Source organism: Trichomycterus rosablanca, chromosome 8 (genome assembly GCF_030014385.1).
Source record: "Trichomycterus rosablanca isolate fTriRos1 chromosome 8, fTriRos1.hap1, whole genome shotgun sequence".
In the NCBI taxonomy this organism is placed as follows: Eukaryota; Metazoa; Chordata; class Actinopteri; order Siluriformes; family Trichomycteridae; genus Trichomycterus; species Trichomycterus rosablanca.
This window is the reverse complement of record NC_085995.1, coordinates 25,500,913-25,526,370: the sequence shown is the minus strand read 5'-3', so window position 1 is coordinate 25,526,370 and position 25,458 is coordinate 25,500,913. Positions and strand designations below refer to the sequence as shown.

General features: G+C 39.9%; 1 protein-coding gene across 2 annotated transcripts in view; it reads right to left on the bottom strand.

The window, feature by feature from the left end:
* ccdc69 (coiled-coil domain containing 69) overlaps positions 1 to 25,458 on the bottom strand; it is a 34,419-nt gene that overhangs the window by 7,363 nt on the left and 1,598 nt on the right. The window contains exons 2-7 of one of the 2 annotated variants that reach the window (XM_062999965.1): positions 11,063 to 11,126; positions 8,415 to 8,575; positions 4,500 to 4,587; positions 1,347 to 1,420; positions 1,109 to 1,210; positions 874 to 993 (exon numbers count right to left, since the gene is read on the bottom strand). In XM_062999965.1, the coding sequence (XP_062856035.1) occupies positions 874 to 993; positions 1,109 to 1,210; positions 1,347 to 1,420; positions 4,500 to 4,587; positions 8,415 to 8,575; positions 11,063 to 11,126 (609 nt within the window). The remainder of the gene's footprint in view (positions 1 to 873; positions 994 to 1,108; positions 1,211 to 1,346; positions 1,421 to 4,499; positions 4,588 to 8,414; positions 8,576 to 11,062; positions 11,127 to 25,458) is intronic. The other variant, XM_062999966.1, reaches the window with a different exon arrangement.

Sequence of the window (25,458 nt, the reverse complement as noted above, 5' to 3'; positions counted from 1 at the left end):
TCATTGCAGGGCTTCAGCTGAGACATAGCTAATCATGTCTGTGTAGACGCCCAGCCGCTGACGGCATAAAAGACATTTGCTTCCATTTCATTAGCTATGATTTATTAAAAACATGATGGGCGGCCATTCAACTCTGAACATAATAAAGACGTTTGCATGGTGTTGCTGATTATGTAATAATTGCAGCCTTGATAAGAATAATTCACAATTGAATGTTTTCAGTTGTTGCATTAGTTGTCTAAATTTTTTCGCCTCCCAGATTTGACACATTGCATATTTCAAAAGTACTTTTATGTTGCAAAAATGCCTGCAGAAAAAGGCTACAAGTAAAGAATAGAACTGAAAAACAGTCATGAATAATATACATATTAATTAATTAATTAATTAATTATTAATTATATTTTGAATAAAGGGACCCTTAAACTTTGAATACAACTGATCTATTTTATCTATGACTTAAACAAGATTGGCGGCCATTTAACTCTGAACATAATAAAAAAGTTTGCATGGTGTTGCTGATTATTATGTAATAATTGTAGCCTTGATAAGAATAATTCACAGTTGAATGTTTACACAGTTGTGAAATTAGTTGTTTTCCCCTCCCAGATTTGACACATTTCCTATTTTGAAAGTTCTCATGTTGTAAAAAAAAGTGCATTTTCTAAATTGCAGATCTGGTTTGACTATGCAAACATAATGCCAGTCTGAAAGCTGAGAGGCTGGACTGAATGTCTGCATTATTCATTAGTCCTAAAAAGTGTCCTAACAAAAAGAAGCATGTTGTAGGCCTTGCACTTTAAATCTAGTCTCGAGTGTGAAAGAAGAGGCCAGCTGTTTCCATTCTGCCTAAAAATGGTGAGTGGGAGTTTATACCAGGTCCTCCATCTGCCGCAGTTTGCTCCCTTGCTCCTGTAAGCGCTCGCTCTTCATTTCTATGACAATTAGCAGACTCTCCTGCTCCTGCTCCCAGAATTCACCAGGGCTGCCATGAGTCTAAACAGACAGAGATTGGCTAAAACAATCATTTTAGGTTGCTCTTGCTGAATATGTGTGGTTTGTTTGAATAACCGTTTGATAAAGCTCAGTTTTTGTTTAATCTGAACTTCACCTGTATGTTTCTCTGAAGGTCTCTGTTCAGCGTGCACTCCTTTACTCGCTGCTTCAGCTCGGTGAACAGCTTCAGCTCTGCCGTCAGCTGCTCTATTTGTTCCTGTCGAGAGTTCACACAAAGGTCAGACCACAAGATCATTCAAACGTCATACTGGTATGTGTGACATGACAAATGATGCCACAGTTTGTAAAGTGAGAAGTTAGGATAGTCAGTTTAGTAGTGTTTTATGCAGCACCTTCAGAGCACGTTCAGCTGCCACTTGTGTTTCCTGTAAGGCTTTCTTCTCTTCACTGTGGACACGCTTTATCTCTGGGAAAAACACAAACATCTATTTTATTCCTAAAACGTATATGGGTGGGTGTGACATGACTATTGTTTTAACCGTAATCAAATGAAAATATTTATTAAGATGTGTTTTCCTTCCAAAAAAACGTGTATCAGTAATGCAAAACAGAATGTTTCACGTAATGGTTTTACTGTATGATTTGTTTTTAAACATGAAAAATCTCCTGTTGTGTGAGGGTTATAAAAATAAAGTATAGAAATATAAACATTTATAAAATAAATGGCATTTATGGCATTATTCTGTACATATACATTTAACCACTATAAGGTATTAAAATGCTCAAGACTCCTACAATAATAATCCCAGTAAATTAAGTGTTGTAATGAACATGTCCTGTGGTATGACCTCATGTCATGTAATGTGAAATCACTTCAAATTAAATTAAATGACTTATGAAGGTACAGCTCATCCAATCCTCATGTATACTTCCACTTGTGAGTGATTAAAAAAGGCTACAAGTGGCCGCTCAGGTGGCGCAGCGGTAAAACACGCTAGCACACCAGAGCTGGGATTTCAAATACATCGTATCGCATCGGGCTGGGTGGCTATATGAACAACGTTTGGCTGTTGTTCATACAGGGTGGGGAGCTGGAAAGGGACCTCATAACTGATGCAGTTACAACCTCTGCTGGCTGATTGATGGCGTCTGCACAGAGTGGAGGAATAATGCTAATCAAAGTGTGGCTCTGTGCACAAGGCTGATGGAATATAAACTCGAATCGTGCAGGTGAAAAAATGCAGTCGGCTACTGCACACGTGTCGGAGGGGGCGAGTGTCAGTTCGCTCTCCTCAATCAGGGGCGGGGGTCAGCACCAGTAGAGGAAGCACAACGCAATTGGATAAAAAGTTGGATGTGCTAAAAAAGGGAGGAAAAAAAGGTTACAAGTAAAGAGTGGAATTGTAAAACAGCTATGAGTAATATACAGATACAAAATAATAATTATAATTTGCACAAAAAGGACCCTTAAAATTTGAATACAACTTATCTATATTTAAAATTATTATTTTATTGCAATGTGATGTCTCACTGCTGGACAATTTATGTGCAACTCTGTGAGAAAAGCTTATAAAATGATGGAAAAAGAAAAAATATCTGGTAAACACTAGCAGTTAAGGACAATTTAGACTTCAAACATTAGAATGTCATAAAATCCTTATGAAAATGAGTGTTTTGTTTAAAAAAATCATTTCACCTCCATTTGTCAAGTACCCAGTACTACACGTTAGCAAAATGGGTAAGGAACTGGACTGTTGACTGTAAGGTTACTGATTAAGCCCCTCCACCAAGATGCCAATGTTCAGCCCCTAAGCAAGGCTCTCAGCCCTCAACCGCTTGCATCATATTCAGTCCCAAATATAAATGTACAGTGTATCACAAAAGTGAGTACACCCCTCACATTTCTGCAAATATTTCATTATATCTTTTCATGGGACAACACTATAGACATGAAACTTGGATATAACTTAGAGTAGTCAGTGTACAACTTGTATTGCAGTGTAGATTTACTGTCTTCTGAAAATAACTCAACACACAGCCATTAATGTCTAAATGGCTGGCAACATAAGTGAGTACACCCCACAGTGAACATGTCCAAATTGTGCCCAAAGTGTCAATATTTTGTGTGACCACCATTATTATCCAGCACTGCCTTAACCCTCCTGGGCATGGAATTCACCAGAGCTGCACAGGTTGCTACTGGAATTCTCTTCCACTCCTCCATGATGACATCACGGAGCTGGTGGATGTTAGACACCTTGAACTCCTCCACCTTCCACTTGAGGATGCGCCACAGGTGCTCAGTTGGGTTTAGTCCATCACCTTTACCTTCAGCTTCCTCAGCAAGGCAGTTGTCATCTTGGAGGTTGTGTTTGGGGTCGTTATCCTGTTGGAAAACTGCCATGAGGCCCAGTTTTCGAAGGGAGGGGATCATGCTCTGTTTCAGAATGTCACAGTACATGTTGGAATTCATGTTTCCCTCAATGAACTGCAGCTCCCCAGTGCCAGCAACACTCATGCAGCCCAAGACCATGATGCTACCACCACCATGCTTGACTGTAGGCAAGATACAGTTGTCTTGGTACTTCTCACCAGGGCGCCGCCACACATGCTGGACACCATCTGAGCCAAACAAGTTTATCTTGGTCTCGTCAGACCACAGGGCATTCCAGTAATCCATGTTCTTGGACTGCTTGTCTTCAGCAAACTGTTTGCGGGCTTTCTTGTGCGTCAGCTTCCTTCTGGGATGACGACCATGCAGACCGAGTTGATGCAGTGTGCGGTGTATGGTCTGAGCACTGACAGGCTGACCTCCCACGTCTTCAACCTCTGCAGCAATGCTGGCAGCACTCATGTGTCTATTTTTTAAAGCCAACCTCTGGATATGACGCCGAACACGTGGACTCAACTTCTTTGGTCGACCCTGGCGAAGCCTGTTCCGAGTGGAACCTGTCCTGGAAAACCGCTGTATGACCTTGGCCACCATGCTGTAGCTCAGTTTCAGGGTGTTAGCAATCTTCTTATAGCCCAGGCCATCTTTGTGGAGAGCAACAATTCTATTTCTCACATCCTCAGAGAGTTCTTTGCCATGAGGTGCCATGTTGAATATCCAGTGGCCAGTATGAGAGAATTGTACCCAAAACACCAAATTTAACAGCCCTGCTCCCTATTTACACCTGGGACCTTGACACATGACACCAGGGAGGGACAACGACACATTTGGGCACAATTTGGACATGTTCACTGTGGGGTGTACTCACTTATGTTGCCAGCTATTTAGACATTAATGGCTGTGTGTTGAGTTATTTTCAGAAGACAGTAAATCTACACTGCTATTCACGCTGCACACTGACTACTCTAACTTATATCCAAGTTTCATGTCTATAGTGTTGTCCCATGAAAAGATATAATGAAATATTTGCAGAAATGTGAGGGGTGTACTCACTTTTGTGATACACTGTATTTGAATAAAAGTGCATGCTGACTGTCAAAATGTAAATGTACTACATATGTGTACATTAAACGTGTGCTTTTTGGGAACAAACCTTCTGTGTCTTTCTGGTGCTGTTCTGTGGCACTTTGCATCTGCTTCTCATGAACGGCAGTGAGCTCAGCAGCAGTTTCATCCTTCACCTGTTGGAATGATGATGCATAGCCCAACATAATAAAAAACACTCTTTCGAGGCGAATATTTATCACACAGGGATTATTAAATTCACTTTTTTCCAGAAGCTGGAAAAACAAATGGCTTACAGCTGGAGTCTGACTGCTACCCTCAAGAAACATGTGGTTTCAGACAGGTAATAATAATTGTTCTCTACTGCACTGTTTAGAAATCATCCCCTTTAAACTGAAACGTTGCGGGATTTTGAACACACATGAATCTTACTCAAAAGAAATGCACTTGGTTGCCCTTTACTCTAGAAATTGGTGTTAGCAAAGCTTGGTTTCTGTTTTGTTTTTCCCCACATTGCAGAATTTGGAGTTTCTCATACCCATCTAAAGTCATTTAAATTAATGACACATTCCCCATCCCTGCCCCCACTCACCAAAACTTGTAAACAAAAATGACTGTGCAGTATAACCCCCTAAACCCTGATTAACTGTTACCACAAAAGGAAATGATCACACTATGGGTCTGTCTGAAAACCCAGTGAGCTCTCTACATAGACACATTTTACATCATCCTACATGTGCTTCCGAGAATAAGGCGGTCTGAATTCTTAGATGCCTTAAAATGCTGCCTACTAAGATGCCTTATTTTGAAGCTTTAAACTGACTGAATAAAGAGAGAGCATCCGATGCTGTCATAGAGTTGAAAGCAATCCCAGCATTCAGTGCGGCACAACTTTTCTCACAAAAAATTACAAATGTGGTGGATGGATGCGGAGCAACGCACAATTCTTTTCAAATGTAAATAAATGCTCACTGATTTTTAATGTGTATAAAGGTGCACAAGTGTAATTTATGACAAATTTAACCGTTTTTGGTACACAAAGGGAGATATTAGCTGGCATGCTAGTGGGTTGTGCCACCTCAGCCCGTTAGTTTGAATGGCCCGAGGCTAACTGTGTAAGCTTAGTAAGCGAAACTGTGGTGATGTAATCACCATAATCACTGTCTTAGCAGTGCTTCTAAATAATCCACCTTAAAAGTAGATGTCTTATTAGAATCCGCTCTATTTAGGCAACTGCCTAGGTAGGCAGCAAGGCAGCTCACTAGGTTTTCAGACGGACCTTATATTATTAGTGTACCTACTTTAAGTCGAAGAGAGTAAAAGAGATATAACATAAGGCTGTTTACGCAATTGTGTTCGGTTGTTTTAAAGTATTTCTTCGTGTTTTTGCATTTTATATGAAATGAGCACCTCTGTTGACACAGAGGTCAGAGGAGAAGGACAAGTTACCAAAAGATTACGGACACCATGATATTTTACCGAACACTACTGCAAGCTGCTGAGCTGCTCTGCAGTGGTGGCTTGGTGCAACATGCTTATTGCTGTGAATATGCAAGAGGTTTATGCGCTTGCTATGCTAAACTCTGCAACTGTCTGTGTAATGCAATAATTACATACAGGGGTTGGACAAAATAACTGAAACACCTGGTTTTAGACCACAATAATTTATTAGTATGGTGTAGGGCCTCCTTTTGCGGCCAATACAGCGTCAATTCGTCTTGCATATACAAGTCCTGCACAGTGGTCAGAGGGATTTTAAGCCATTCTTCTTGCAGGATAGTGGCCAGGTCACTACGTGATGCTGGTGGAGGAAAACGTTTCCTGACTCGCTTCTCCAAAACACCCCAAAGTGGCTCAATAATATTTAGATCTGGTGACTGTGCAGGCCATGGGAGATGTTCAACTTCACTTTCATGTTCATCAAACCAATCTTTCACCAGTCTTGCTGTGTGTATTGGTGCATTGTCATCCTGATACACGGCACCGCCATTGGATGCACATGGTCCTCCAGAATGGTTCGGTAGTCCTTGGCAGTGACGCGCCCATCTAGCACAAGTATTGGGCCAAGGGAATGCCATGATATGGCAGCCCAAACCATCACTGATCCACCCCCATGCTTCACTCTGGGCATGCAACAGTCTGGGTGGTACGCTTCTTTGGGGCTTCTCCACACCGTAACTCTCCCGGATGTGGGGAAAACAGTAAAGGTGGACTCATCAGAGAACAATACATGTTTCACATTGTCCACAGCCCAAGATTTGCGCTCCTTGCACCATTGAAACCGACATTTGGCATTGGCACGAGTGACCAAAGGTTTGTCTATAGCAGCCCGGCCGTGTATATTGACCCTGTGGAGCTCCCGACGGACAGTTCTGGTGGAAACAGGAGAGTTGAGGTGCACATTTAATTCTGCCGTGATTTGGGCAGCCGTGGTTTTATGTTTTTTGGATACAATCCGGGTTAGCACCCGAACATCCCTTTCAGACAGCTTCCTCTTGCGTCCACAGTTAATCCTGTTGGATGTGGTTTGTCCTTCTTGGTGGTATGCTGACATTACCCTGGATACTGTGGCTCTTGATACATCACAAAGACTTGCTGTCTTGGTCACAGATGCGCCAGCAAGACGTGCACCAACAATTTGTCCTCTTTTGAACTCTGGTATGTCACCCATAATGTTGTGTGCATTGCAATATTTTGAGCAAAACTGTGCTCTTACCCTGCTAATTGAACCTTCACACTCTGCTCTTACTGGTGCAATGTGCAATTAATGAAGATTGGCCACCAGACTGGTCCAATTTAGCCATGAAACCTACCACACTAAAATGACAGGTGTTTCAGCTATTTTGTCCAACCCCTGTACTTTACAGCAGGGCACTTTAGGTTTTCTGTTTTTTCCTTGTAATCATCTGGATATTTGCATAAAACTTTATTTATCTTTTCTTTGGCCAGATTTTTGATTACAATTCTTCAAGGTTGTGGCACAGTGGATAGCACTGTCGCCTCACAGCAAGAAGAACCTGGGTTTGACTCCCAGGCCAGGCAGCCAGGGTCCTTTCTGTATTGAGTTTGCATGTTCTTCCTGTTTTCATGTGGGTTACTTTTGGGTGCTCCGGCTTCCTCCCACAAGTTTAAAGACATGCAATCAGGCTTTAGCAGGCTGGAGCTACTAAAGTTGCCCTAGGTGTGAATGGGTTTGTCTGTCCTGTGATAAACTAGTGACCTGTCTTGGTTGTTTTCCATCCTTTACCCAATAAATCGAACTAATTGCAACCCTGACCAGGTTAAAGTGGTGGTAAAACAGACAATAAATGAATTAATGAATTCTTGAAGGTTTGGATGGAGATTTAGTGAGTAAGATCTTCACATTTAATCTACAAACACCAGTACCTCTTAATGCATACACAATCAGCATGACTTTAACTTCCAAACATGACATGCCCTCCAACAACAGGAGTATACTGTATGGGTGTAGAACCTTGTTTTGTTTGCTGATTGATTAACCCTACAGTAAATCTTAAGGTTATGTAACAGACAAGTCCATAATTCAAAGGATTCAGATCTCACTGCATAATACACGTCTTTTGTTCTGTGGACTTTTCTGCCGTGTATTTGCTAAAAGCTTTACAAGGCCTTAAACTACCTATTAAACAGGTCCAGCTTAGTTGCTCAGGTTGCTACAGGGACAGATGTGCCAAAGGTTTTAGATTCTTGCCTCAGAGCAGAACAAAGCAATGACGACAATAATCGCAGAGGATAGGCAACATTCTCTGTTACGTTAGTAGAATAAAAAAAAGGCAGGTCTCATTTATTATAGGTGACAGCTTCACAATATGTAACTGACAGATACCACCTGGTTTGGTCTCAAAGTCGACTGACTGGCATCTTGAAACTACATGTCAGAGCTGGTTTGCCATTGAAAGGCAGGTAGCAATTTTGTAAGAGTCTAAATGCCAAGGCAGGCACTTTAATTAAAAGAGATTAGGCTCTTTTCAAAGCACCTCACCTTCTCAGCGATGTTGTGAACTAGCATGCAAAGATCTCCGCAGTGATGATCCTTCCGGAGCTGCTCGCGCTCTTCATATCCTGAAGCTGCCAGTACTGCTTGCAGGGCTTTCAGCTGCTGCTCATACTTTTCCAGCTGAGTGTTTAGACCCTGTAGTCCTGCTGAAGAATAAAACAGCACGGTTAGCCGTAGCAGTATATGCTTTATAGCCTATAAAAAACTTCCATTTACACCGGTATGTCAACTGCAGAAACTGAAACAGGGTGGATGTGAGAAATATACATGCTAACTAAGGATGCTTATTACAAACCAAGTCAATGGCTGCAATCCATCCTAAATGATGTAATACATAGCAAATAGGAGGGAGAGGCAACACCGATCATTTGACTGAATTATTTAAATTAGTTGGACATAATAATGACACCGTTTTTACAAATGGACAAACAGCAGTTGAGCAATATTTATATTAAGACAATATTTATAAATTTTTTTGAAGTGAAACAGTCGTGTGTCATGAAATGAATATAAAACCTATAATTTTTTATTTCAACATACTGGCCTTTATTAGGAACACACACCCAGTCATTTGTTGAAGGTGTACAGTAAAGACTAGAGCTATTTTCTTTCTTTATGCACAATGTGTGATAATCCTCATGCTTTGTATTTTTGATCCACTAGTACTAGTCTCCTTCCAGCAGTGACATTAATGTGTTTAAAAATTGGAGTTATCATAAGTACTCAAAAAGTAATTTATACAGTACAGCAAAAGTCTTTGGCCAGCATTAGATTTGTTCTTTTAGCAATGGTATAATGACCATACACAAGCATTTAAAAAATACAATACATTTGTTTGCACTAATAAACAGAAAACAGCTTCTATAGGCTAAAGTGGCAATATTTAGTATATACCCCCCCCCCCCTTGCATTAGCAAGACTACTCCTAAAGGGAAAGCAGCAAACAAAGATTGGAATGAAGATCAGTGGAAAAGAGTATTATGGAGTGATGAATCAAAGTTATTGGGTCCAATTGCTGACAATGTAAGAAGGAGAGTTGAACAGACATGGAAGAATAAGTGCTTGCGGCCTTCAGTAAAATATGATGGAGGGTCTGTCCTGGTTTGGGGCTGCATTTCTGCCAGTGCTGTTGGCTACACCGTCCTAACTGATGGGCTAATGAATGCTGAAAAGTACAGACAGGTTTAAATTAATCAAGCTATTCCTTCTAGAAAATACCTGATTGGAAATGGTTTTATTTTTTAGCATGATACCGATCCCAAGCAAGTGAAATCACATTTTGGAGTGAAAAACAGCTGATAAAACATTGACAGTTATGGACTGGAGTCCACAGAGTCCAGACCTACATATTTTAGAGGCAGTATGGGATCACCTGGACAGAGATAGAAATAAAAGAAAGCCAAAATCTAAAAAAGAATTCTGGGAAGTGCTAAAAGAAGCCTGGTATAATATATCAGAAGATTACTTTAGAAAACTTCTCAAATTAGTTCAATATGTGCTTAGGTCACACAATACTGACAGATTTTTTTGTGTACACATTTTTTGTTTGTATCTTAATCAACAGAGCAGAATTAAACATGGAAGGTCATTAAAATTTGCTAAAACAAGAAAGCTATTGGTGGCCTAAGACTTTTGCACTGTACTTAATTACATATACAACAGATGCACTATAAACTTAAAATTATATACAACAGTGCTAAACTGATTGTTGGTCAAAAACTTTTTTTTCAGACTGATTTAAACAGCAGTAGCAATCACATGAGGATGCAATTCAAATTTGACAAACTGGGGCCACAGATGCCAGCACTTTCAAAATATGTGTTGTGCTGGTTAAAATGCAAAAGAACTCATTTAAATACTGTTATATGGATTACTGTGGGTAAGGTTCAGTCACGAACCCTAATGTAAAAAAATGCCACAGGTTGCTGAACAGGTTTACAAAGCAAAGTACTGCAGCTCATTGTAAGAAGTAAGATGACCTTTCCTTTGCCCTGTGAAAAATTCCACAATAAAACACTGAGAGTGTTGCTCTGGTATTAGCAAGTGTGTATAAAGGTTTCTACAGAAGACATCAGAGAATAGCCAAGTTAATACACTCTATACAGAGGGCAAGCCAGTATAGAATAGAATGCCTTTATTTGTCATATATACATATACAGTACAATGAATTCTTTCTTTGCTTATCCCAGCTAGTTTGAAAGCTGGGGTCAGAGCTGGGGTCAGCCATTGTACGGTACCCCTGGAGCAAAGAGGGTTAAGGTCCTTGCTCAAGGGCCAAACAGTGGCAGAGCTAGGATTCGAACTCTCAACCTTTCAGTTGATAGCTCAAATCACTACCCATTAGGCTACCACTGTCCCTATATTATTGTTAATTGTCCCTGTATTATTGTTAATCCAGTGTTAAGCTGTGCTAATGTACCGTATTTTCCAGTTTTTATGATGCAGACTTTAGTACTGCCAACTATTTGAGAATTTGTGTGTTTATCTAATTTGTACTTTAACCTTAAATCTCTTTTGTCGGGTCCGTACACTGCTATCTAATAGTCAAAAACATGATAAATCTTTAGCATTTAACTTTCACTCCTTAGTATGTTTATATGTTGATATGACATTAGGGACAGGAAACCACTCACCACTTCCATCGTGACAGCTGTTGATGTTTTGTAGAGGCGTCTCGTTCTTTGCTTGTTTTTTTTTCTAGGGGAGGAGACATAAGAAAATTAAAATGATTTAATTCAATTCAAAAGCACAGTCATTTCCCAGTTTATATTCTGTTCCAGTCAGTCATTGATAAACAATAATACAATACACAATAATATTTTAACAAATAAAATAGCTTGCCGTTCGGAGCAGTATTTATTTGAGTTGTGTGGAACTGGACAATGTCTTTCTTAGCTTGGAAAGGATTTGAACTGGCCACTTTAGGAATGCAAGTATTTCTGCTCATTAATGTTACTATCCAGTCAGCAGGTCATGTGGCAGCAGTGCAATGTATTAAATGATCTAGGGTAGTGGTAGCTTATTGGTTAAGATACTGGACTGGAGACCACAAGGTACCATGTTGTAGGGGTGTGCTATATCGTATCGTTCACGATAATACCGGTATAATTTTTCAAACGATACAAAAAGTACCATATCGTAATAAAAGCGATATTCTGCGTACTTTACGTAATGACGTCACAAAGCTACGCAAATAGCGTACGTTCGTTACGTGGATCATTTGGGTACAGTAACGAGTATGGCGGAATTTTTCGTTCCAAAAACTCCAAGTCCACCATAAATTAATCTTTGGCAACCCAAATCCCAACCACCGCTTTGCCAGCAACTTTTTTGCGGAAGTATTTCTGCACGCAGGTTTACACAGGGACACAATTCAACAGCGCACCTCCACCAAACAGTGCAGGAATACTCTCAACATTAATGTCCACTACCAACACAGATGTAGTACTACTATTACTTAGTACTAATACTACTGTACTTAGTAGTAATTGTGGCGCGCTACGAGTAAAGGCCCACCGGGCTCTGCGCGTTTCAGTGTTGCCAGGTTGGGCGGTTATCCGCCAAACAATTTAATAGCAGTTAAATAACACTTCTATTTAAAAGAAAACATTCCGTTTTAAAAAGCTCCAGCATCATAGAATGATATTAAAAGTAAAGTCAATTTTCAATGCTGATTTGGCTTAAGTGTTGGTCAGTCTGTATCATATTGTTGAAAGAAAATTATTTTTCCATGCATTCACACTAGCATGTTCTGGGGTTCAATTGAGTGTCATCATTACACACAAGTTGGCAGCCAAATGATAAAGTATTGCAAACAGGGCCGGCGCTAGGGGGGGGGGGCTGAGGGGGGCATTGCCCCCCCCAAATTGTGTCTTTGCTCCCCCAAGCACAATGCAAGCAACGGCTATTTTTTAAATTATCTCTGAACCAATCACAAAAATGCATTTTGTTTTACAGCGTGAAGATATTTCCTTGCTTATTCCTGATTGGCTCTTTGAGTCATATAAAAATCGGCAGACTGCCCCAAACAGTTCAGTTCGGCAGTATATGTTCTGTTAGTGTGAGCGAGAGGCAGGTATACTGGTAAACACTTTTTTTTTTTACAGAATTAGTATTCTTTTGTTTTCTTTATATTTTAATTTCCCAATAATATAAATATTCTCACTCATTCCTATTTCCATGTTTGAATATTCTCAGTCTGTGTGTAGGTACATTTGTCAGCTTTGACTTAAATTTGTATTAAAGCCTTTCAAGAAATAGAGTTGTTCTATTAGTAATGGCAATTTAATTAAGGGGGCGTATTAAAATGAAATACAATTAGATAATCTTTTTTCTCCATTTACATAATCAACATGTATTTTTTAATCATTGGGTTTTAAGTTTAAGTTCGAAAACATGCATTTTTATTTCTTTACCTCATACATCACTTTAAGCCAGTATCAATAGCTTGGCTGTCATCATTCATGCACAAATCAAGCCTTGAATATATTTCTGGCTTCAAAAACATGACTATCAACATGCCCCCTCATTAGGTTTTACTGCCCCCCCCAAGCAAAGCAGTCCAGAACCGGGGCTGATTGCAAAGGAATATCTTTAAAATTCTTTCTCATAATGTTAAGGTTTTTTTTACTTGTCAGGGAAAATAGAAAGAGAAAAAAGCTTATTATTATTATGCGGGTCTTCGTGATGTAATTCTACATGGCACTCACTGCCTGTATAGGTAAATGAGTGAGTGACCACATAAAAAAAAAGGTATCAGTTTCTGTGCGACCCCTGTGTGAGCAATGGTCTCAGTCTGGCCACCCTTATGGAAACTGTCTGACTTCGCCACTACATTATGTTACATTGTTTTTACTGGAAAGACAAAAAAAAGAAAAGTGTGTGTAATTCTTACATACGTCTTACATTTTTTTTTACAATGTGTTAACTTATATTAATTCTAAATAAAAAAATTTTTGCAATAGTGTTTTCTCGAAATAAATAAAATATTTTTCAGTGTTTTGTTATATCGCCAAAAATATCGTTATCGCAAAAATAACCTGAAATATCGGGATATTATTTTAGGGCCATATCGCCCACCCCTACCATGTTGCCACTGCTGGGCCCTCGACCAAGATCCTTAACCCTTGTAAGTTGTAAGTTGCTTTGGGTAAAAGTGTCTGCCAAATGCCATGAACACAAATGTGAATCTAGACAAAAGTCAAGAACATTTGTTAATGTTTACATCCAACATCAGAATTATGATGTAAGTTTGTTCTGACTGTGTGAGTGGTGTTGGTGCTAGGCTAGTCTGAGTATGTCAGAAACTGCTGGGATTTTTACTTACCAAACTATTTAGCTTACATTGAGTATTGCCAAATAATAATTACAACAACAACAAATAAGAAGATGAAGAAGAAGTGAGTGTTGATAATAAAGGCCTCATACAAACTGGCAGAATAATCTGAGCTGACAAAAGACTTCAGTAACTCAACCATGTTATATCAAGTGTGGTAAGTAGAAAAGCATCTAAGATTGCACAATCTTGTGGCTGATGGACTACAAAAGTAAAAGACCACATCTGCTTCAACTCCAGTCAGTTAAAAACAGGAATCTAAGGCTACAGTGTGCACAGTTTCACCATAACTGCACAGCTGATGAATCACGATTTCTGATGCAACCTGCAAATGGTTGGGTTAATATTTGTCAAAAACAACATTAATTAATCGCTGTGTCCTGTCTTATATCAATAGTTTTGGCTTACATACGTCTTGGCATATGACATATGGCCTGTCATACCAACTGAGCATTATTTCAATCTAAATATTGTTGCTGACCCTGTGCACAAACCTGCAGCAGTTGTGTGATTGAACCAAAGTAGGACCAAAATTTCAAAAGGTATGTTTAGAATGACCTAAAAAATTCAGAATAAACACTTTCTGCCTTAACTAATAACCAGTCCTGCTAAGCTGGTAAACCCGCTTCAGCTCATCCAAAACTCAGCAGCCAGAGTCCTCAAATCTACTAAATGGTCTGCCCACATCACTCCCATCCTCCACCAGCTGCATTGGCTTCCAACAGCCGCTTACTTTTAAAGCAAAGTCTTTCACCCTTATCGTCCTGACCACGCCCTAAGATCCCTTGGCACAGGCCTTCTAGCGGTTCCCTGTTTTAGACTTGTGCCGATTGGGGGCAGGTCTTTTAGTTCCTCAGCCCCCAAACTCTAAAACACCCTTCCACAATCGCTTCATGACTGTTTCTCCAACTCCTCCTTCAAAGGTCAACTAAAAACTTTCCTCTTTAGTGCACATTTTTATAATGTTATTTGCTCTTTCTTTTAATATTTACATTGTAAAGTGTCCTCGGGTATGTGAAAGGTGCTATATAAATTGAATTATTATTATTATTATTATTATTAAGAATACTGAACCTAAAAGACTGAACCTAATTTAGAAGAACAAACCTAAACAAGAGACATAGCATCAATAGATGGTGTACATAATGGCAAGTAATCTGCAGCAGTTCCAAACGATCCAGAATGACCGCTGCTGAATGCATTTAAGAATGTACACAATAACATCACCCACATTCTTGCAATATTCAGAACCCCACCTGGTTACCCAAACCAACATCCAAACTAACTGCTTATTTCAGTATAGCCACTATGACTACATGGTTGCAGGCAAGTTTAGGCCTGTTGTCCCACTGACTTATGTCTCCTCTGCAGCACTGTTCTCATGAAGGACAAGCGACTACTACTGCAAATACAAATAGCATTTATTTACATTTAAGAAAAACTGTTTTTTTTTTCAAAATAGAAACACAAGGGGCTTGTATTCAGACAGATCACACCTCCTGTATGCACCCGCAACTCGTTCAGTTACTCGACAAATGGTTTACATTAACACCACGACTGTAAGAGGACGTGTCTCACTTTTTAAATTATTGGGGGGTGGGCTGGGAGCCATATGGATATTGTTCTTATTGGTCAGTTTAACATTTACTGCTGTGGCTTTTCATCTTGTTTTATGTACTCCCTGTGTGTGGTTAGTGGGGGGGCTGTGATCTGTCTGAAAAACTGTGTTAAGTCAGTACGTTTAGGCTGATTTTACCCTTCAATAAAACAATAAAATAATAATAATAACAATGGCTCAGGTGGCGCAGCAGTCTATTACACAAGCTCACCACCAGTAAGGTCCATGTTTAAATCTTAAGAGGTGCTATCCATAAGCCAGGCACCTACACATGATTAGCTAAGTCTGGGGGATGGAATGCCACCCTGTACAGGGTATTTCTGTCTTGCTCCCAGTGTCCACTAACAAAAATGGGACAGTAGCTAATAAGGGGTCTAAATAATGATACATATCAGTCTTAGCAGGGAGAGTCGGTGCTGCACATCTATAAGATCTTGGATAACTGGAGTCTATGCTTGCCTGTGGTTTCTGTCTGTATAAGGTTAAGTAAACACTGTCAACAACTGACTGTTTAGCCACACACAATAACCACATAATATAATTACAAGTGGTATCACGAATGAAAAGTAGTGGTGTAATTTATTCATATATGCTACAACTGGCTGGTAGATTATATTCACTCAGCGACTGGACATTCAACATTTACAGCATTTAACAGACGCATCTATCTAAAGCAACTTGTGTTGTGACAGTACACAATATAAGCAATTGAAGGTTAAGGGACTTGCTCAAAGGCCCAACCGTGGCAACCTGACAGTGGTGGGGCTCCAACCGGCAACCTTCTGATTACTGGTCCAGTACATTACCCACAAGGATACAGCTGTCATTCGAGAGGTCATACACATCACCATAAACAAAACAAAGTAAAACTTCACTACAGATAAATCACTTTTTTATTTGCATGTGTATTCAGACCGAACATTTTCAGCTGGATATTTATTTGCTCTCAGCATTTATAATTTAGCTTCCATTTTTCGAATCCTGTCTGAAAACCATCAGGCAGAACAAACTAAGAGTTTTAGCAGCTTTGTCATAATTTACTGCACACCAAGTTTATTAGCAGGATCAAAATCACTGAACAACAAGTAATAACCAGTGGTCAATCATGGTTAGCATGACTCCCATTAATCTCTATTTTAAAGACAATAACTGCATCATATTATTGAAGACATTTTACGTAATGTTTAGAATACAGGACCTCAACAGATATCCAAGATTATCCTATTAATACCATGTTTCAGACTATGACTAACAAGCTTAGAGTAAACAGGATGATATTTTATAAACCACTGCACATAACCTACTGCAAAGAGACAGTTTTGGCCCAAATGGGACTGATGTGATGTTTTTCTTCCATTCCATCATCATGCCATAATTTCCACCCTTTTTTCAAATTTTTTATGGACTGAAACTCCGGCGTTTGTTTATAAATCCAAAGAGAATTCTTCCAGTCCTCAAAAAGGAATGTGTGGTCCAACTGTGAATGTTTAAGACTTCTCAAGGCAAGTGCTGTTCGCAGGTGATTTAATGTCTTGCAGGTGACGTGCCAAAATTAGGTGACACACACACACACAAGATCTAAAGTGTTCTTATGCTGTGCAGAATGTCTCACATATGAACAATGTTTCACAGTTCAGTTTGGATAGGGTGAGTTTTGCAAATGTACACATGGATTTGCAAATTCTTTCTATATAAATTTTGACTAGTGGTTTAGTCAAATACGAAATATAATTTGGTGCTTACACTACAGTTCACGAGGTATTTAAGATGTAATCTCATCCTGACAATCAAAGGCTGAACTTTTCAAAGCTGACGGCCAATTCAAGTCTTCCATGACACAGTGGGTAGAAACAACTGAAGCATAAAAAAGCTATAATAAAAACCCAAATTATGTCATTTTTATTCATAGCTCAGAACTCTATGGCTTCTTACATCAAATGTAGCTCACTGAATATGTTGTGTAATTTCTAAATAAAATCTAATACCAAATAAACAGATTTATTTTAATATCTAGGCTAAAGTATTAGCAGATTACATTTATTCCCATGCAAACCTTTTTTTAACCTGACCAGAAAACACACTTCCCATTTTTAAGTGTTAAGCTACGTTTGGTTGCCATGGTTTAACTGATGCTAAGCAAAAAGCAAGTATCATGGTAGTACAGCATACTTTACTGGTTAGTATGGACAAAGCATACAGAAAAAAAAACTGATCACAAATCAGATCCCTTCCCACCCAGTTTTTACTACAAATCAGATATCTTCGCATTAAAAAAAATCCTAGTCGGAAACTGCTTGTCTGTAAATTTCATTCCTGCGTAGTGTAGCCCTGTCTGTGCAGTCAACATGACAAGAAAACAACGTTTGTTCTTTGCAATCACCGCCGCCTGTTTGCAAAAGCTGACACCACGATAATGTGTTACTCTTCCAACTCTAGTAAGAACTATTATCTAGGAGCCAAAAACGGAGCATACCATTTCAATGTGGTGGAGATAATGTACATACAGCTTTGCTCAGTGCTTAATTCCTATTGGTCGCCACATTGCTTCACTCCAAATTGCATAACTTAGGGTTTACTGAACCTAGATTTGTTTGTTTGTTTAATTCTTAACGGCATGTCAGCTTCTATGGCTATTATCATTTCTGTATAATAGATTCTTTAAACATCAAAATAGGGGGTCGGTTTACTCTACTTGTGTGTATAGTGGTAAGAGTTTTTTTCACCCTGTTCTTCAATGGTCAGGACCCCCAAAGGACCACCACAGAGCAGGTATTATTTGGGTGGTGGATCAAAATATCCAGCCAACAGCGCGCCGTGGGCAGCGTCCTGTGACCACTGATGAAGATCTCAAAGATGACCAACTCAAACAGCAGCAATAGATGAGCGATCATCTCTGACTTTACGTCTACAAGGTGGACCAACTAGGTAGGAGTGTCTAATAGAGTGGACATGGTATTTAAAAACTCCCTGATATTTCGATGGCTTCATAGAAACATCAGGTTTGCCAACAGAAGAGCTGGCTCATATGAAAGAGAGAAACTGTGATATATGAAAAACTTTCACCTAGAGCACAGGTGTCAAACTCAAGGCCCGCGGGCCAGATCCGGCCCGCCGCGTCATTTGATCCGGCCCGCGAGAGCTTAAACGACTGTATGATTGTTGTGATGGTTCGAGTCGTTACAGAGACGCGCTTATAATTTAATGCGCTCCTGCGCCTTTAAGAGACAACGTGACATCGTAGTCATGGCAACTAACTTTAACCTTCGCTAAGAAGCCAAGTGACTTTTACGGCAAAAGAACGCAGGGTAGCGTAGTCAGTAATGTAAACAATAATAAATAAATACAAATAATTATATTGCAGTATAATACCCAAGCATTGTCTGTAAGTAGTGGCGTTTATATTCTCAGTTGTTATATACAGGGGTTGGACAATGAAACTGAAACACCTGTCATTTTAGTGTGGGAGGTTTCATGGCTAAATTGGACCAGTCTGGTGGCCAATCTTCATTAATTGCACATTGCACCAGTAAGAGCAGAGTGTGAAGGTTCAATTAGCAGGGTAAGAGCACAGTTTTGCTCAAAATATTGCAATGCACACAACATTATGGGTGACATACCAGAGTTCAAAAGAGGACAAATTGTTGGTGCACGTCTTGCTGGCGCATCTGTGACCAAGACAGCAAGTCTTTGTGATGTATCAAGAGCCACGGTATCCAGGGTAATGTCAGCATACCACCAAGAAGGACAAACCACATCCAACAGGATTAACTGTGGACGCAAGAGGAAGCTGTCTGAAAGGGATGTTCGGGTACTAACCCGGATTGTTATCCAAAAAACATAAAACCACGGCTGCCCAAATCACGGCAGAATTAAATGTGCACCTCAACTCTCCTGTTTCCACCAGAACTGTCCGTCGGGAGCTCCACAGGGTCAATATACACGGCCGGGCTGCTATAGCCAAACCTTTGGTCACTCGTGCCAATGCCAAACGTCGGTTTCAATGGTGCAAGGAGCGCAAATCTTGGGCTGTGGACAATGTGAAACATGTATTGTTCTCTGATGAGTCCACCTTTACTGTTTTCCCCACATCCGGGAGAGTTACGGTGTGGAGAAGCCCCAAAGAAGCGTACCACCCAGACTGTTGCATGCCCAGAGTGAAGCATGGGGGTGGATCAGTGATGGTTTGGGCTGCCATATCATGGCATTCCCTTGGCCCAATACTTGTGCTAGATGGGCGCGTCACTGCCAAGGACTACCGAACCATTCTGGAGGACCATGTGCATCCAATGGTTCAAACATTGTATCCTGAAGGCGGTGCCGTGTATCAGGATGACAATGCACCAATACACACAGCAAGACTGGTGAAAGATTGGTTTGATGAACATGAAAGTGAAGTTGAACATCTCCCATGGCCTGCACAGTCACCAGATCTAAATATTATTGAGCCACTTTGGGGTGTTTTGAAGAAGCGAGTCAGGAAACGTTTTCCTCCACCAGCATCACGTAGTGACCTGGCCACTATCCTGCAAGAAGAATGGCTTAAAATCCCTCTGACCACTGTGCAGGACTTGTATATGTCATTTCCAAGACGAATTGATGCTGTATTGGCCGCAAAAGGAGGCCCTACACCATACTAATAAATTATTGTGGTCTATAACCAGGTGTTTCAGTTTCATTGTCCAACCCCTGTATCTAGTAAGAGTATATCACAGCGTTTTAGTTACAAATTTACCGTAATTAAATACTGTTGTTACGTTACTATAGCAATTAGTAACTTTACACAAAATTTTTACTCGTTATTTTACGTTTGGTTAAATCTCATATTGTACCAGATGTAACACTTGAATACAGCTGTGTGCTTGTACTGTATTAGGTTCTTTATTGTTTTTATTGTTTGTATTTTTACTTCATTCTGGTGCACACAGTGTATCACACAGCTGGGAAGCAAATAAACCGACTGTACAGTATTCTAAAGAGAGCTGTCTGTCTGTCTGTCTGCCTGTCTGCCTGTCTGCCTGTCTGGCTGAGAAAGGGGGATAAACTATTAGTGAGGGCAGAATGATTGTCTTAAAAATACACTGTAAAATCCTAAATAAACTGCATCTTTCAAAATGCAGGCTGATTTTGTGACCTGCAAAGTGACACAGCCCGCCAGTAGATGATGTTACACATATTTACACATGATCCTAAAATGTACAAGAAGATAAGTAAGAAAATTAAGCAGAAGGAGGAAATTTAATGAAAGTGAAAACAAGTTTGTGCTTCAGGAAGAAAAACCGGTGCGTCTCTTGTGTTATGAGGCCGTGTCTGTGGTAAAGTAGAACAATATAAATGCAGAATTCAGCCTCCAAGAAAAACAGCAATGTGACTGCAATCACAGCAGGATACGTTACAATCGGCCCGAGGGCCACCATAATGCTGACGTGGCCCTCGGTGAAAATGAGTTTGACACCCCTGACCTAGAGCAAATTAATGCATACACAGGTTAACACAGGTTTTTTCAGTTATTAAGCAACTGACACATCAAATCATCTGCACCTCTGTGCCTGCTCTGCCAGCCAAAATGGCACCACAAAAGGACATGAATTACTGCCAAACTCATTCAACAGCTAAACCATTACAGAACAGTATGTGAAGTGCTAATTACAACAGAAACAGGTAGTGGCATCATGCTTTAGTATAAAAGGTGGATTAGGAAAAGGTGCTGTTCTTCATGAGCAAGGACATGTCAAGGCTCACCAAATAATCAAGCTGTTTCAGAAACTGTTTGAAAGCATGTTCCTCAATAAGTAATGGCTAGGATTCTAGGTAGTTTACCCTCTTCCGTACATAATATCAAATAATTAACAAAATAAAAAAAAATCTTAGTGAGTAAAGGGCAATGCTTTAAACCACTACTACATGCCCATGACTTTTACACCCTCAGATGGCACTGGATTGAACGGAGGGCATTCTTCTGAAAAGGATATCTCTACATGAGCTTAAAAATATTTTGCCAAACCGAACAAATAATGGCCATATCTGCATCCACAAATTAAAGTGAAGATCATTATGCACAGTGGACACCATACATCAAAACTGTCCAAGAACCGGCTGTAACTTCTCTGGGGTTAAGCTCACCTAAAACTGACTGATTCCCAGTGGAAACTTGCTCTGCTTGCCTGAGTCAACCTTTTTGACAATAATATGAAATTATTAGTGAAATATTGACCTGTTTATGAAAATAATCAACAATAAACAATGTGTTCTGCAAGACAAAGAAAAATGCACCATCTAGAAAAGTTACCAGTGTAAATTATAATGGGTGTGTATTAGTGTCTGGGTGGCTGTTTGGGTGATTTGCACTTCTCTGAGAGCCTATAACGGCTGAGAGGTGAGTGTATGTATGTGTATACGTATTTCATCTAAATTAAGTCTTATTTGGGGACATTCATGCTTATTATTACCAGCAAAAGGTTACCTGGTTATTACCCTGGTTTTGTCTCTGAAAGGGGCTTTAAAGATTGACAGCAGTCTGACCAATGAGAACGCTGCACAACGGTTGTTATGCTTAGTTTAACACAACTCTGTGTGGTCATACTAACACTACATATTCCTACCATGCAAAATTAAATACACTAATCAGCCATAACATTAAAACCACCTCCTTGTTTCTACACTCACTGTCCATTTTATCAGCTCCACTTACCATATAGAAGCACTTTGTAGTTCTACAATTACTGACTGTAGTCCATCTGTTTCTCTACATACCTTTTTTAACCTGCTTTCACCCTGTTCTTCAATGGTCAGGACCCCCACATGACCACCACAGAGCAGGTATTATTTAGGTGGTGGATCACTCTTAGCACTGCAGTGACACTGACATGGTGGTGGTGTGTTAGTGTGTGTTGTGCTGGTATGAGTGGATCAGACACTGCAGCGCTGCTGGAGTTTTTAAATACCGTGTCCACTCACTGTCCACTCTATTAGACACTCCTATGTAGTTGGTCCACCTTGTAGATGTAAAGTCAGAGACGATCGCTCATCTATTGCTGCTGTTTGAGTTGGTCATCTTCTAGACCTTCATCAGTGGTCACAGGACGCTGCCCACGAGGCGCTGTTGGCTGGATATATTTTTGGTTGGGACTATTCTCAGTCCAGCACTGACAGTGAGGTGTTTAAAAACTCCATCAGAACTGCTGTGTCTTATCCACTCATACCAGCACAACACGCACTAACACACCACCACCATGTCAGTGTCACTGCAGTGCTGAGAATGATCCACCACCCAAATAATACCTGCTCTGTAGTGATCATGTGGGGGTCCTGACCATTGAAGAACAGCATGAAAGGGGGCTAACAAAGCATGCAGAGAAACAGATGGACTACAGTCAGTAATTGTAGAAAGAACTACAAAGTGCTTAAGTGGAGCTGATATAATTGACAGTGAGTGTAGAAACAAGGAGGTGGTTTTAATGTTATGGCTGATCGGTGTACATTACTGTTTATAGCTTCATGACCACAGTTTGTCAAGGTCTAATTGTTATCAATGTATTTACATAAAGCTGTGGCAAATATGTAGATATATAAATATATAGACAGCCTTGACAACTGCTCAACCGGTGAGCAAGGGAGCTACACATACAAAAATGTTTTATAATACAAGAGTGTTTCAGGTGGCACAGCGATAAAGTACATTAGCCCACTACCACTAATATCCAGGGTTTGAATCTCAGTCGTGTTATCAGCTGGTCTGGCATCTACACAGATAATTGGCTATGTCTGGGGGGGGTGAGCATGGGATTGACCAAACAGCATATCCATTGGAAGGTGTGCTCATCAGTCCGCTGTAGCAACTCAAACATGGAAGCCAAAAAAAGAAAAACAATTCAGTAGGCACAACCATTTAATTCCATCTAAATTGCTTATACACATTACACTCATCGTTCTGTAACAAATTCGATTATTACCTAGATGTGCTAAAAACAACAGATGACATTTGTTGGCTATTTAAAGCAGAGCATTGAACCCATGGGTTTATTACTTGTTCCTCTGTAAGTGTTTTTTTGCTGTTCTGAATAAATTTGCCTTCAAAGCTGCCTGCTTTGCTTTCACACATCTCTAGTCGTCGATGTCAACCACACACACGTATGGCTCGGACATTTTTAGATACGAGGTCTTGTTCAGCGTGTGAGAGTTTGTTTGGTGGCCAACTTGATTTAAAAATAGTTTGGTTTTTGATTACAGAATAAGTCAACTCTGTCAAATCGAAGTCAAAATGGTTTAGACATAAGTGCTATTTGTTAAGCAAATCAGCCTGAAAAGAAAAACTGGTTCTGTAGGTCAACCACATACACAGCTGGTCTGTAAATGTCTGTAAAACATGGCCTCATCCAGTGTGATTTTATTCAACGTTTCGGTTTAAAGTTTGACTTTGTTGGAGTTGCTGGACAGCTAGGTTGAGGGGCTGCACAGGACAGGCAGTAAATGGTAGATGGACATGTGGTTAGGTGAACTCTGTTTACTTATAGATTGTTAGAATGTACTAATACACTCAATAAAACTGGTGTTTACTTAACAGGCTTCCACAATATCAGTTTAGCAAAAGGTAATAATGACCATAGTAATTGTGAAAAGCATTTCATAGTTTTTTTTATTTATTATTTCTTCTTCATCTACCGCTTAATCCCAGTCAGAGTTGCAGCAGGTCCCTAGCAACACTGGGTGTAAGGCAGGAATACCCTGAACAGGGCACCAATCTATCCCAGGGCTTTGACAAACCCCAGGGCCAATCAGGTGTGTCTACATCTGGGATGTTTTAAATAACATTTAGAGCTTCAAAAAAAATTTCTACATCATCTGCGGGCAAACAGTATTCAAATTAGTTTCACCTATGAATAGGACACCAAAGTAAAAGAGTGGTATAAAATTTCATACATCAATATTGACAGCTTTATCGCTCAAGTAATCAAGTCATTGTGCATCATAATTTAACCATTACTGTTGGGCAAATGTTAGGCTATTTTGTAATTGTTTTGTTTAACACAACTACATTATACTGTATTATGACTACATTTCTGTCATCGGTTTAATTATAGCGCTTAAGCATGTGACATTCATACAGGATCACTATTTCTGATAACTAGCTCACAAAAAAGGCTAAATATAAAAAAAATAACAGTTGTTTGCTTAATCAGATGCATACATGTGTTTGTTTGTTTGTTTGTTTATTAGAATTTTAACATTATGTTTTAGACTTTTGGTTACATTCATGACAGGAACGGTAGTTACTCATTACACAAGGTTTATCAGTTCACAAGGTTATATCAAACACAGTCATGGACAATTTAGTATCTCCAAATCACTTCACTTGCATGTCTTTGGACTGTGTGAGGAATCCGGAGCACCCAGAGTAAACCTACGCATACACGGGGAGAACACAGAAAGGACCCGGACCGCCCCACCTGGGGATCGAAGCCAGGACCTTCTCTTGCTGTGAGGTGACAGTGCTACCCACTTAGCCACCGTGCCGCCCCGCATACATGTGTATGTAAATAGTAAAAGAACAGCCATCGGACCAAAATGAAGGTTTCTAGTTTAATTTTAGAACGGCTGACACAGTGTACAGATCTAGAGTGTACTGTACTACATTTATTAGTATTCGTCTGAACATCATCTAAACCACTTAAAATAAGTCTGCAACCGTAACAAGAGCCACACAAATGAGAGGGCAGTGGTAGCTCAGCGGTTAAGGTGCTGGTCTAGTAATCAGAAGGTTGCCACTGTTGGGCCCCTGAGCAAGGCCATTAACCCCAAATGCTTGCACTGTATTCAGTCACAATTGTAAGTCGCTTTGAATGAAAGTGTCTGCTAAATGCTGCAAATGTACATTTAAATTTAGGGTCAAGCTAAGTGTGCTTATTTACAATAGTAATACATGCACCAGTTTTATTTATAAACAGCATGACAATATTTTATAACCATGACAGGCCTACAAAAGCAGATCTAAGTGTACTTATATTTTTTGGAATCATTTGGCGAAAGGGAAGACATTTTTCTATCACAGCTGTGACTGTTCTGGACAGTCTGTCTTGCTT